General features: G+C 45.2%; 1 protein-coding gene across 2 annotated transcripts in view; it reads left to right on the plus strand.

Moving 5' to 3' along the window:
- tfcp2 (transcription factor CP2) overlaps positions 1 to 15,072 on the plus strand; it is a 94,386-nt gene that overhangs the window by 24,073 nt on the left and 55,241 nt on the right. The window contains exon 1 of one of the 2 annotated variants that reach the window (XM_078431537.1): positions 14,407 to 14,753. The exons of the other annotated variant lie outside the window; for it this stretch is intronic. Coding sequence (XP_078287663.1) covers positions 14,632 to 14,753 — 122 coding nt within the window. The 5' untranslated portion in view covers positions 14,407 to 14,631. Of the gene's footprint in view, positions 1 to 14,406; positions 14,754 to 15,072 lie in introns of those variants that run through there. 2 annotated transcript variants of the gene reach the window in all.

Below are 15,072 nucleotides of genomic sequence, written 5' to 3' on the forward strand. Positions count from 1 at the left end.
CCTTTAAAGAGTTATGGCAAGCGTGCTTATGTAAAATGTGCATGCACTCAATGCAGAGTGTGCACGTATGTGTGTGATTTCCTTAAGGTGGTCAAAAACCATTTGCATGTTCCCAGAACAACCTCTCCTGTTGCTGTTACACAGAATTCTGTAGAAGGAGTAATATGGATTATCGTGGTAATCATAACTCCTTGCCTGTATATTTTGTCCACTATTGGGAGAGTCTAGGACCAGAGGCCATAGCCTCAGATAAAAGGATGTACCTTTAGGAAGGAGATGAGGAGGAATTTCTTTCGTCAGAGGGTGGTGAATCTGTGAAATTCATCGCCACAGACGGCTGTGGAGGCCAAGTCAATGAATATTTCTAAGGCAGGGATTCTTGATTAGTATGGGTGTCAGGGAGAATGGGGTTGAGAGGGAAAGATAGATCAGCCATGATTGAATGGCGGAGACGACTTGATGGGCCGAAGGGCCTAATTCTGCTCCTGGTACTTATGAACATGAACACCTGGGAATCTCTACGCGATGCCTGTACAGAGTGGAAAAGGTGCATGTGAGGTGGGTTTGAAAATCTTGAGTCCCTGCATCAGGAGCACGCAGTGTAAGTGGGGAAAGAAGTGTCAGCATCTCACAAACTATCCATCAGGCATCCCCTGACTCAACCGTGGTCGAGTGAGACCAGTTGTGCAACTGGGCCGCCCTAATTTTCTTTCTATTTTTCCTTTCACAAAACAATAGACAATAGGTGCAGGAGTAGGCCATTCGGCCCTTCGAGCCAGCACCACCATTCAATGTGATCATGGCTGATCATTCTCAATCAGTACCCCGTTCCTGCTTTCTCCCCATACCCCCTGACTCCGCTATCCTTAAGAGCTCTATCTAGCTCTCTCTTGAATGTATTCAGAGAATTGGCCTCCACTGCCCTCTGAGGCAGAGAATTCCACAGATTCACAACTCTCTGACTGAAAAAGTTTTTCCTCATCTCTGTTCTAAATGGCCTACCTCTTATTCTTAAACTGTGGCCCCTGGTTCTGGACTCCCCCAACATTGGGAACATGTTTCCTGCCTCTAACGTGTCCAACCCCTTAATAATCTTATACGTTTCGATGATCTCTCATCCTTCTAAATTCCAGTGTATACAAGCCTAGTTGCTCCAGTCTTTCAACATATGACAGTCCCGCCATTCCGGGAATTAACCTAGTAAACCTACGCTGCACGCCCTCAATAGCAAAAATATCCTTCCTCAAATTTGGAGACCAAAACTGCACACAGTACTCCAGGTGTGGTCTCACTAGGGCCCTGTACAACTGCAGAAGGACCTCTTTGCTCCTAATGTCTAATTGTCTAATTACCTTGATTTGTTTTTAAGTGCACTGTTATAATAACTCTAATCATAGCTTCTCACATTTTCCCAGTGACAGATATTAATCTCACTGGTTTGTAGTTTTTGAATACGGAAATCACATTTGTTCCTTTCCACAAATTCAGAAATTTTAGAAAATTGAAATCAATGTATCGACTTCTCACTTCCACTTCATTTACCATCTAGAATGAAGTCTATCAGCATGAGGATACTTGCCAGACCACTGCCCCAAGAGTTTACATAGTACCATTACCCTGATGGTTGTGATTTCCCTGAGTTCTTCCCTCCTTCCCTCCCTCCCTTTCATTTCCAGATTTACAGCTATTTTTGGGATGTTAATTTTGATGCGAAACACCTGTTTTATTTATCTACCATCTCCTTCTTTTCCATTTATAATTCATCAACCTGAAAAAAGAAGTGTGAAAACACACACCTCCAAATTCAGGGACAGTTTCTTCCCAGCTGTTATCAGGCAACTGAACCATCCTACCACCAACTAGAGAGCGGTCCTGACCTCCCATCTACCTCATTGGAGACCCTCGGTCTATTTTTAATTGTATTTTACTGGACTTTATTTTGTCCTAAAAGTTCTACCCTTTATCCTGTATCTGTACACTGTGGGAGGCTTGATTGTTATCATGTATAGTCTTTCTGCTGACTGGATAACACACAACAAAAAGGCTCTTCACTGTACTTCGGTACATGTGACAATAAACTAAATTAAACTAAACTAAAACTAAACTAAACTGAAACTAAACATACGAATGAGTGACAAACATAACAGCCATGGGTACAAGTGTACAATTTATTAACCCATTTCAAAGCATTATCCACACAGCCTGATGAAACTGGCAAAGGCAGTCTCATCAAAAATAACTTTATTTCTGTAATATTAGACATAATGAAATCAAAATGAACCCAATGAAACAAAATATCTAAATTGTTTAATAGGATACATGTAGGTGCCTTCCCTCGCCGTAGCTCCGGGATAATGTGTGACTTGGAGAGAGGGAGCTGTGGGTGGTAGTGATTGCATGCTGGTGCTACCCTTGTCCTTCGTAATGAGAGAAAATGTGGGTGTGGGAGGTGCTGTCGGAGTAGTCTGGGTGAGTACCAGCAGTGCATTTTGTAGATGGTGCAACCTGCAGCCACTGCATGGTGGAGGGAGTGAACATTTAGGGTGGTGGGTGGGGTGCTGAGTACAACGGTGGCGGACGGGTGCAAGTGGGCTATTTGCTTCTGGATGATATTGAGTTATTTTAAGTGTTGATGGAGCTGCACTTGTCCAGACAAGTGCAGTGCCATACTCCGAATTTGTGCCCTGTAGATGATGGAAAGACATTGCAGTAACTGGAGGTGGGCCACTTGCTACAGGATACCCAGCTTCTGTCTTCATCTTGTAGCCACTCTATGTAGACACAAGGAACTGCAGATGCTGGTTTACTAAAAAAAAAAGACACAAAGTCAGCAGGTCACGCAGCATCTCTGGAGAACATGGAGAGGTGACGTTTTGGGTCGGGACCTTTCTTCAGGCTGATTGTAGGGAGGGGTTGGAAGAAAGCTGGAAGAGGTTTTGTAATCATTAGGAAAAATATTTCACAGAAAAGCAAATTTGCAGTTGCATATAATTAATGACTGGAAATTGATAAATGGCATATAATGAAATGATTGAATGGTTGAAGTACTGTTGGAATAATCTGTAGATGGCACACATTTCTCAGTTTCTAAAAGGTCACGAACAAGTTGGTTCAGAAATTGTGCGGAGCGAGTTATTTTGGTACAATTGCAATCATTGCACAAAATCTTGGCACACTGCTCCAAGAGAAGTCAGGGATAAGAAAAGGTCATTCACTCCATCCAGGATCCCACTCAATAATTTACTTTCCCATTATACACTCATTTTATTTTAGATAATCTAACTATCTTGCCTTGAGTATTTTGTTTGGGTAAATTACTGGCAACATTCCTCTCTCATTAAGCTCTCCTGATATAGATTCCAAATTAATTATTCATTCATTTCTGCATATGGTCCGGCTTTCCTGGCATACTTTAAAGATGCATTTTGAGTTTATTTTAGACTTTAGTCTTCCAGCAGGGAAACAGGCCACTCGGCCCAACTTGCCCACACCAGATGTCCCATCTGCACTAGTTCCGCCTGCCTGCGTTTGGCCCATATCCCTCTAAACCTGTCCTATCCATGCACCTGCCATTCGAGGGGTGATTCTTCAGCACCAAAGGGAGAAATATCGTTTATATGTTTGACTGTGCCATTGTGAAACGTGCTAGCACTACCACAATTTTCTTTTGTGTAACTAAACCAGTACTGACTAGATCTCAGGTAGAATACTGTGACTAATTGTGGGAATTACACTATAGATAAGATGTCAAAATATTGGGGCTTGTGCAGAAGACGCAACCTTGAAGAGACTTTGTAAAGACTGATTGGAAGAAGTGGGTTTATTCTACATAGAGCGGAGATTAAGAAAAGATTCAATAATAGTGTTCTAAATGCTGAAAGAATTTGATGCAGAAATTGAGAAGGAACAGTTTGCTTTGTCAGGAAGGTTGGTAAATCGAAGACACAGATTTAAAATAATTGGCAAAAGTACCAGAGAGGAGATGAGTACATTCTTTGTCATGAGTTCTTGTGATCTGGAATGCACTGCCTAAAAGAATGGTGAAAGCCAATTCAATTGTAACTTTCAAAAGAAAGTTAGATAAATGTTTCTGGATTTGAAAAACACAACACGGGCCCATAGAGAAATAATGGGGCCAATTGGACACCTCTTTCAAAGCCTCAATTCTGCGTTGTGTATTTCTGATACTTTAAATCGAGTTCTAAGAAATGTTTTTTCACAGTGCAAGTCCAACAATTCCTGAACACGACAGACAACTTTAGTGTTTAAATAGATGTGTTTAAACTAAGTAGTGGGGGGGAGGGGTTGACAAACTGGGAATATGGAGATGGAGTTAAAGGGGAAGCAAATAAAGGAGAAATTGCAAAGGACTCTCGAATGAATGGGGAGGGAAGTTCGAGAAGGTCAGGGCCAATTGTGACCGGTGTGAGAGGGGAGGTGAATACGGAAATTAAAGTGTTGTATTTAAATGCGCGAAGTATAAGAAATAAAGTGGATGAGCTTCAGGCTCAGTTAGACATTGGCAAGTATGATGTTGTGGGAATCACTGAGACATGGCTACAAGAGGACCAGGGCTGGGAACTGAATATTCAGGGGTACACAACATATAGAAAAGACAGACAGGTGGGCAGGGTCGCTCTGTTGGTGAGGAATGATATTCACTCCCTTGCAAGGGGTGACATAGAATCAGGAGATGTAGAATCAGTATGGGTAGAAATGAGGAATTGTAAGGGTAAAAAGACCCTAATGGGAGTCATCTACAGGCCCCAAAAAAGTAGCCTCGACATAGGGTGCAAGTTGAATGAGGAGCTAAAATTGGCATGTCGCAAATGTAATGCTACGGTGGTTATGGGAGATTTCAACATGCAGGTAGACTGGGAAAATCAGGTTGGTAATGGACCCCAGGAAAGAGAGTTTGTGGAGTGTCTCCGAGATGGATTCTTAGAACAGCTTGTACTGGAGCCTACTAGGGAGAAGGCAATTCTGGATTTAGTGTTGTGCAATGAACCTGATCTGATAAGGGGACTCGAGGTAAAAGAGCCATTAGGATGCAGTGATCACAATATGATAAGTTTTACTCTACAAATTGAGAGGGAGAAGGGAAAATCGGAAGTGTCAGTATTACAGTATAGCAAAGGGGATTACAGAGGCATAAGGCATGAGCTGGCCAGAATTGACTGGAAGGAGGCCCTCGCAGGGAAGACAGTGGAACAGCAATGGCAGGTATTCCTGGGAATAATGCAGAAGTTGCAGGATCAATTTATCCCAAAGAGGAGGAAAGATTCCAAGGGGAATAAGAGACACCCGTGGCTGACAAGGGAAGTCAAGGACAGCATAAAAATAAAAGAGCAGAAGTACAACAAAGCAAAGAAGAGTGGGAATCCAGAGGATTGGGACTCTTTTAAAGAGCAACAGAAGATGACAAAGAAGGCAATACGGGGAGAAAAGATGAGGTACGAGGGTAAACTAGCCAATAATATAAAGGAGGATAGTAAAAGCTTTTTTAGGTATGTGTAAAGAGGAAAAAAATAGTCAAGGCAAATGTGGGTTCCTTGAAGACAGAAGCGGGGGAATTTATTATGGGGAAACAAGGAAATGGCAGACGAGTTGAACTCAACTCCCTCAACTCCATCAAAGGACAACACCTGTCCCTTTACCTCCCCCCTCAACTCCATCAAAGGACCCAAACATTCTTTCCAGGTGAGACAGAGGTTCACCTGCACCTCCTCCAACCTCATCTATTGCATCCGCTGCTCTAGATGTCAACTCATCTATATCGGCGAAACCAAGCGCAGGCTCGGCGATCGCTTCGCTGAACACCTGCGCTCGGTCCGCATTAACGCCACTGATCTCCCGGTGGCCCAGCACTTCAACTCCCCCTCCCATTCCCAGTCTGACCTCTCTGTCATGGGCCTCCTCCAGTGCCATAGTGAGGCCCGCCGGAAATTGGAGGAGCAGCACCTCATATTTCGCCTGGGCAGTTTGCGGCCCGGTGGTATGAACGTTGACTTCTCCAACTTCAGATAGCTCCTCTGTCCCTCCCTTCCCCTCCTCCTTCCCAGATCTCCCTCTATCTTCCTGTCTCCACCTATATCCTTCCTTTGTCCCACCCCCGACATCAGTCTGAAGAAGGGTCTCGACCCGAAACGTCACCCATTCCTTCTCTCCCGAGATGCTGCCTGACCTGCTGAGTTACTCCAGCATTTTGTGAATAAATCGATTTGTACCAGCATCTGCAGTTGGTACTTTGGATCTGTCTTCACTAAGGAAGATACAAGCAATCTCCCAGATGTTCTAGTGGCCAGAGATCCTAGGGTGACGGAGGAACTGAAGGAAATCCACATTAGGCAGGAAATGGTGTTGGGTAGACTGATGGGACTGAAGGCTGATAAATCCCCAGGGCCTGATGGTCTGCATCCCAGCGTACTTAAGGAGGTGGCGCTAGAAATTGTGGACGCATTGGTGATCATTTTCCAATGTTCTATAGATTCAGGATCAGTTCCTGTGGATTGGAGGGTAGCTAATGTTGTCCCACTTTTTAAGAAAGGAGGGAGAGAGAAAACGGGAAATTATAGACCAGTTAGTCTGACATCAGTGGTGGGGAAGATGCTGGAGTCAATTATAAAAGACGAAATTGCAGAGCATTTGGATAGCAGTAACAGGATCGTTCCGAGTCAGCATGGATTTACGAAGGGGAAATCATGCTTGACTAATCTTCTGGAATTCTTTGAGGATGTAACTAGGAAAATTGACTGGGGTGAGCCGGTGGATGTGGTGTACCTCGACTTTCAGAAAGACTTCGACAAGGTCCCACATAGGAGATTAGTGGGCAAAATTAGAGCACATGGTATTGGAGGTAGGGTACTGACATGGATAGAAAATTGGTTGACAGACAGAAAGCAAAGAGTGGGGATAAATGGGTCCCTTTCAGAATGGCAGGCAGTAACTAGTGGGGTACCGCAAGGCTCGGTGCTGGGACCGCAGCTATTTACAATATACATTAATGACTTGGATGAAGGGATTAAAAGTACCATTAGCAAATTTGCAGATGATACAAAGCTGGGTGGTAGTGTGAACTGTGAGGAAGATGCTATGAGGTTGCAGGGTGACTTGGACAGGTTGTGTGAGTGGGCGGATGCATGGCAGATGCAGTTTAATGTGGATAAGTGTGAGGTTATCCACTTTGGTGGTAAGAATAGGAAGGCAGAGTATTATCTGAATGGTGTCAAGTTAGGAACAGGGGACGTACAACGAGATCTGGGTGTCCTAGTGCATCAGTCACTGAAAGGAAGCAAGCAGGTACAGCAGGCAGTGAAGAAAGCCAATGGAATGTTGGCCTTCATAACAAGAGGAGTTGAGTATAGGAGCAAAGAGGTCATCTGCAGTTGTACAGGGTCCTAGTGAGACCGCACCTGGAGTACTGTGTGCAGTTTTGGTCTCCAAATTTGAGGAAGGATATTCTTGCTATTGAGGGCGTGCAGCGTAGGTTTACTAGGTTAATTCCCGGAATGGCGGGACTGTCATATGTTGAAAGACTGGAGCGACTAGGCTTGTATACACTGGAATTTAGAAGGATGAGAGGGGATCTTATCGAAACGTATAAGATTATTAAGGGGTTGGACACGTTAGAGGCAGGAAACATGTTCCCAATGTTGGGGGAGTCCAGAACAAGGGGCCACAGTTTAAGAATAAGGGGTAGGCCATTTAGAACTGAGAAGAGGAAAAACTTTTTCAGTCAGAGAGTTGTGAATCTGTGGAATTCTCTGCCTCAGAAGGCAGTGGAGGCCAATTCTCTGAATGCATTCAAGAGAGAGCTGGATAGAGCTCTTAAGGATAGCGGAGTCAGGGGGTATGGGGAGAAGGCAGGAACGGGGTACTGATTGAGAATGATCAGCCATGATCACATTGAATGGCGGTGCTGGCTCGAAGGGCCGAATGGCCTCCTCCTGCACCTATTGTCTATGAACAATAATCATGACTTTGTTACCCGAGTCACAAAATTGGAAGGTTATGCAAAAATTGTATAAAACATTCATTGGGCCAGACCTGGTGAACTGCATGTAGTTCTGATCACCATAGCACAGGAAGTTTATGTTTATTTAGAAAGATGTACACAAAATGCTGGAGTAACTCAGCGGGTTAGGCAGCATCTCTGGAGAAAAGGGATAGGTGATGTTTTGGGTCAAGACCCTACTTCAGACTGAGAGTCAGGGGAGAGGTATGCTAGAGGTGTGAAAAGGTACCAAGAACAAAGGAATGAAAGGTATGAAAAGCATAGAGCCAGAGAGCAGGAGGAATCAGAGTCAAGTCAAGTCAAGTTAATTTTATTTGTATAGCACATTTAAAAACAACCCACGTTGACCAAAGTGCTATACATCTGATTAGGTACTAAGGAAAAAAATGAAACATACAGTAGCACACAAACATATCAGCACATACAAAACAGTTCACAGCGCCTCCTCAATGGGCCTCAAACGCTAGGGAGTAGAAATAGGTTTTGAGCTTGGACTTAAAGGAGTCGATGGAGGGGGCAGTTCTGATGGGGAGAGGGATGCTGTTCCACAGTCTAGGAGCTGCAACCGCAAAAGCGCGGTCACCCCTGAGCTTAAGCCTAGACCGCGGGATAGTGAGTAGCCCCAAGTCGGCCGACCTGAGGGACCTGGAGTTAGAGAGGTGGGTTAGAAGATTTTTGATGTAGGGGGGGGAATGTCCATTTAGGGCTTTATATATGAATAGGAGGAGCTTGAAGTTGATTCTGTACCGTACTGGGAGCCAGTGGAGAGAGGCCAGAATCGCCGTGATGTGGTCCCTTTTACGGGTACCCGTCAGGAGTCTCGCTGCGGCGTTTTGGACCATTTGCAGGCGGGACAGGGATGATTGGCTGATCCCAGTGTATAGGGAGTTGCAGTAGTCTAGGCGGGAGGAAATGAAAGCATGAATGATTTTTTCAGTGTCGTCGAATTGGAGGAAAGGTTTGATTTTAGCTATGGTACGAAGTTGGAAGAAGCTGGCTTTTACCACAGCGTTGACTTGCTTGTCAAACTTTAATGCAGAGTCAAATATCACGCCGAGGTTTTTGACATGCGGTTTGACTAGGCAGGATAGGCTTCCAAGACTGCCTGTTATCGATTTGATGGAGTCGGGGGGGCCGAATAGGATGACCTCAGACTTGCTCTCGTTTAATTGGAGGAAGTTCTGTGCCATCCAACATTTTATGTCCTCAAGGCAGTGTAAGAGGCTGTTTAAATTTGACTGGTTGTTGGGTTTCAGGGGGAGGTAAAGCTGAGTGTCATCGGCATAGCAGTGGAAAGAAATGCCGTGCCTTTGAATGATTTGGCCAAGGGGGAGCATGTATAGAGAGAAGAGAATGGGGCCTAGGATGGAGCCTTGTGGAACTCCGCAGGAGAGGCTAGCTGGAGAAGAGGAATAACTGCCTATGTTGATGGCGAAACTCCTATCTTTGAGGTAGGAAACGAACCAGCTCAGGGCAGTGCCATCAATGCCAACCGCGTACCGGAGACGGTCAATAAGGATGGTATGGTCCACTGTATCGAACGCTGCGCTGAGATCGAGAAGGAGCAGGATTGCACAGTCGCCGGTGTCGATGGCGAGAAGCAGGTCGTTGTGTACCTTCAACAAGGCAGACTCTGTGCTGTGGTGGGCTCTGAAACCTGACTGGAAACTTTCCAGGATGGTGTTTTGGTGTAGGTAGGGCACTAATTGGTTTAGAATTGCCTTTTCAAGGACTTTTGACAGGAATGGCAGTTTGGAAATGGGTCTGTAGTTGCTAGGCAAGGTGGGGTCTAGGTTAGGTTTTTTCAGTAGGGGCTGGACCACCGCGTGCTTGAAAGAGGTTGGAACAGTGCCAGTGGCCAGAGAACTGTTGATAATAGAGAGGATGCTGGGACCGGCTATTGCAATGACATCCTTCAGAAGGGCAGTGGGGGCAGGATCAAGGGGGCAGGTTGCAGGTTTCATAGCGGAGACAAGCTTTGCAAGGGAGGATAGAGTGACGGGTTGGAAACAGTCCGATTTAGATGAACAGACTAGTGAGGCAGCTAGGTCACGGGTGGGAGGGGAAATGTTCATTCTGATGTTCTCAACTTTGCTGGTGAAAAATTTAGCGAATTCTTCGCACTTAGCAGGGGACCCAACTAAGCTGGTACTGGGGGCGGGACATATGACAGAGGTAATTGTGCTAAATAGGACCTTGGAGTTATGAGAGTTTTTGGAGATAAGGTCGGAGAAGTATTGTGCTCTAGCAGACTTTACTGCTTCCTGGTATTTGAGAAGATTGTTTCTCAGAATTTCGAAGGAAATTTGAAGCTTGTCACATTTCCACCTCCGTTCTGATTTTCTGCACTCCCTTCTTAGGGCTCTGGTGGTGTCATTGAGCCAAGGCCGACCTTTGGGCTTAGGCTTTTTCATTTTAAGGGGAGCGATAGAATCCAGGATGGAAGTGCAAGTGATATTAAATAAAGAGGTGAGATCCTCAGTGCTGAGATGGGGGGGGGGAGAAGCCTCAATAGTGCAGATGTTGGGGGCAGTTGTGAGAGCCTCGGAGAATTTACTGGCAGTCAATGAATTTATGTCGCGGGAGTAACGAACAGGGAGATGAAAATTTGCGGGAGATAAAGGCAGAGATGCGTCAAAAATGATAGCGCTGTGGTCCGATAGACAGGCCTCAGTAGTTTCAATGTTGTAGATTGGGAATCCGGACGATAACACTAGGTCGAGTGTATGGTCTAACTTGTGAGTGGGTCCCGTGGTGTGAAGAGTCAGATTGAAGGACTCAACGAGGTGCATAAATTCACTCACAAGAGGCTTAGTGGGACAGCAAACATGAATGTTAAAGTCACCAAGAATCATGACCCGGTCAAATTTGGGCAAAATGTTAGAAATCAGATCAGCAAATTGGGTGATGAAGTCCTTATGCATTTTTGGTGGGCGATACACAAGAACAATTAAGAGGGGATAGGCTAGGCCTACTTTAATTAGTTGTACCTCGAAACTGGAGAAATGATCAGCGTTCAGGAGGCGGCAGTTGAGATGTTTCTTAAACACAGTGGCTAAGCCCCCACCACGTCCGGAGAGCCTGGGCGAGATGAAGAAGTTACAGTCATGAGGACAGAGTTCCACGAGTGGAGCAAGCTCACCAGGGTTAAACCAGGATTCTGTGACAAGTAAGAAGTCCAATCCACAGGGGGTGCAGCGAGAGATGGTGTTGCAGAACTCTCGTCAGAGAGATGAGGAGGAATTTATTTAGCCAGATGGTAGTGAATCTGTGGAATCCATTGCCACAGACAATGGTGGAAGCCAAGTCATTGGGTATTTTTAAAGAGGAGATTGATAGGTTCTTGATTAGTAAGGGCGTCAAAGGTTACGAGGGGAAGTCAGAAGGCGGTTGAGAGGGAAAAATAGATCTGCCACGATCGAATGGCAGAGCGGACTTGATGGGTCGAAAGGCCTAATTCTGTTATTTTTTATGAATTTATCAGGCTACTCTCAGTAATTTGATTTGTCAACAGAATCAACCGATTTGATTTGTCCTAGTTTTAATGTAGAGAAAATACCTGGGCAATTTCCCACACTGTCAGGTAGATGCCAGTATTGTAATTGTACTGGAACAGGGGCCAGAAACACAGCTAGTTCTGGAGTCAGTGCTACAGCTGAGATGTTGCCTAGTCCATAGCCTTTGCTTCATCCAGTGCTCTCAGCCATTTCTCACATCAGAGGAAAATGGTGTAGATAAGATGGAAATGTAGGACAACAGACACTGAAGATCTTACATGTGCAGTACATATTGCACTCTGACTGCTGATGAGTTTGCAGGTGAGATACAAAGCCCATGTCTTCAGGCTGTCAGATGTGCGATTGCTAAAGGTCTTTAGGAGGTATTTAGCAATTGGTGAGATTTACAGTGCTTCTGCTTCTACTGTTCCTCAGCAGATCTCCTTCGCTCAGACAGTAGCTCTAGTATGGATGAGGCATTGTCAGATATAACAACCATTCGTGAGATCCTCCCAGAGCTTTGGGTCACTAGACATAGAGTCATACAGCAGAGAAACAGAGTCCTTGCCCAACTGATCCATACCAACCAAGATGCCCCTTCCACTTGCCTGGTGACCTGAGGCAGTTCTTGCAATATTTTTTTCAGATCTCCCCGAGAGTACCTTTCCTCATTTAGCGCCAAAGACGTTTAGCAATCGCTTATCTGAGAGCCTGGTGACATGGCCTTTGATGTAATGGCAGATCATGTAATTCATTGCAATCTCTGCCACACACGGAACAAAGCACAAACTGGCCTGATCAGCCATTTAGGTGCTCACAAATACCAAGCCAACATTAGATTGAACTATGGAAATTTACAGTTTAAAATGTCATTGCGTACAGGCCAGCTAATATTTAATATACTTTAATATATAGTTAATATGCTTCTTAGCTTTTGGTCTGTACCTTTGTAGGTTAAAAGTTTATTAAATGCCAGATCATTAGATATATTTAAGGTGGAAATTGATAAATGTTTAAAAGACTGGAGAAAACAGGGTTATGGGGAATTGGCACAGGTTGAGGTCAGCACAGATCATATTGAGGGGCCAAATGGCCTACCCCTGCTCCTATTTTCTTGTGCACTTTGTGGTCATGTTGTTTTCTATGTGAAATTAGCAGACAATTTGTGCACAATAGATCCTGAAACAGCCAAAAGATAAATTTGCTCTTATTTCACTATGAGAGTGTAAGATTGAGGTACATCCACCAAAACAGACATCTCTGTGCTTATCTCTTCAAACTTGTACTCCAGCAGAGGATTTCATATTTGCAATTTATTTTAAATATCTATGCTGTTATGATGATATAACTGAACCATGAAAATGCCTCATCAATCAGTATCCATATTTTCAGCCTGAACAAGTTTTGACCCCAAATGGCACGTATCTATGTTCTTCTAGAGATGAGTAACCCACTGAGTTACTCCAGCACATTGTGTCCATTTCTGTTAACCAGCATCTGCATTTCCTGTGTCTCCATATTTTACTAGCCTGGTTTGTCAGCACAGTTGAGCAGACTGCAAATGTACCAAATACCATGCACAATATTGTTATTGTCACACTGCATACAGGTTACACCTGTCTATTCACTAACACATAAAAATATGCAGGTGAGGGTGTAATTGTTGAGGCCACCAGCATCAAGATGAGGAAAGATGTTGTCAAGGTGTTGTTCTACTGGAAAGAGTTCAGAGAAGATTTACGAGGATGTTGCCAGGACTCGAGGGGAGAGGTTGAGTTGGCTGGGACTCTATTTCTTGGAGTAGATGTGGAGAGGATGTTTCCACTGGTAGGAGAGTCTATGACCAGAGGTCACAGCCTCAGAATTAAAGGACGTTCCTTTAGGAGGGATTTCTTTTGTCAGTGTGGTGAATCTGTGGAATTCTTTGCCACAGAAAGTTGTGGAGGCCGTCAATGGATATTTTTAAGGCAGCGATAGAGATAGTACGGGTGTCAAGCGTTATGGTGAGAAGGCAGGAGAATGGGGTTTGGAGGGAGAGATAGATCAGCCATGATTGAATGGTGTAGACTTGATGGGCCGAATGGCCTAAATATGCTCCTATCACTTATTACCATATGAGCGCAGGAGAAGGAGGTGTGATCTTACATAGGTGTATAAAATCATGAGAGAAATAGATTGGGTAGATGCACAGAGTCTCTTGCCCAGAGTAGGGGAATCGAGGACCAGAGGACATAGGTTCAAGGTGAAGGGGATAAGATTTAATAGGAATCTGAGGGGTAACATTTTCACACAAAGGGTGGTGGGTGTATGGAACAAGCTGCCAGAGGAGGTAGTTGAGGCAGAGGCTATTGCAACGTTTAAGAAACTATTTGACAGGCACATGGATAGGACAGGTTTGGAGGGATATGGGCCAAACGCAGGCAGGTGGGACTAGTGTAGCTGGGACATGTTGGCCGGTGTGGGCAAGTTGGGCCGAAGGGCCTGTTTCCATGCTGTATCACTCTACAAGGGAAAATCACTTGGAGGGGAAAATGCCAACAAATGTGAAACCATGCTCCATCTTGCTGGGAAAACTGGTGCCATGAGGTGGAGAGAGAAGAACCCCACCAAGGGTTTGCCTTTTACCTCCTTGTGAGCAGAGGACTCTTATCATTGAAGAAAATGTTTGAATTGGAGAAGAGCCCTTCCTGAAGGGTCGAGAAGCCCGCCCTCAGCCCGGCGCTGATTGGCGGACTCCCGAGCGGTGTCCCATAGCAACAGGGAGGTCCGGTGTTGATTGGGTGCTAGGAGTTGGTTGACGGGGCGAGCAGCCAGTGAGGGCGCGGAGTCTCTCGCTGACGGCACAGCGGCGCCATCTTCGATGGGCGGGCTGGAGCGCGAGCTCCGGTCGTGTTGTCCGCGACCTGGCCTCAGTGGGACGGTATCCTCGTCCTCCTCCTCCGCCTCCCCTCTATGGCGTTGTTTTTAATACACACGCGCGTGTTTTATCCACTGTAAAGCACCGTTAGCGGTTTCTTTTTAATCGTGGGGCGACCCGTTTCTCTGCCGGGATCACATCTCTCTGACTGAAGCCCGGGATCACATCCATCATCTCGATTACGGACTGTATTGACCGCGGCGATGGCCTGGGCGCTGAAGATGCCGATGCCCGACGAAGTTATTGAATCCGGCCTGGTGCAAGATTTCGACGCCAGTTTGTCTGGAATCGGCCAGGAGTTAGGGGCAGGAGCCTACAGTATGAGGTATTTTGTTGTTAAATCGCGTGTACGATTAAGAAGTAGCGTTAAAATAACGAGCGTGGCATCCGCGAGCTGTTGTTTCTCATGGATGTTAATGTGTTGGTACAAAAACTCATGGCCATGTTCTCTAAACCTATTGAAACTTCAAAGCATGTCGCCCAGATCTGTTGACTTCAGGCTATCTTGATGTACGTTGGTTTTTAAGTGTTCAATTTGGTGTCCCGTCCCACATCCTCCTCTTCCAATATGTCTTGCGTAGTATGACATGTGGCATTTTTCTGTATTGAAGTTACTTTTAATTGTGCATTGAGGTACTATCTTG

Source organism: Rhinoraja longicauda, chromosome 42 (genome assembly GCF_053455715.1).
Source record: "Rhinoraja longicauda isolate Sanriku21f chromosome 42, sRhiLon1.1, whole genome shotgun sequence".
NCBI lineage: Eukaryota > Metazoa > Chordata > Chondrichthyes > Rajiformes > Arhynchobatidae > Rhinoraja > Rhinoraja longicauda.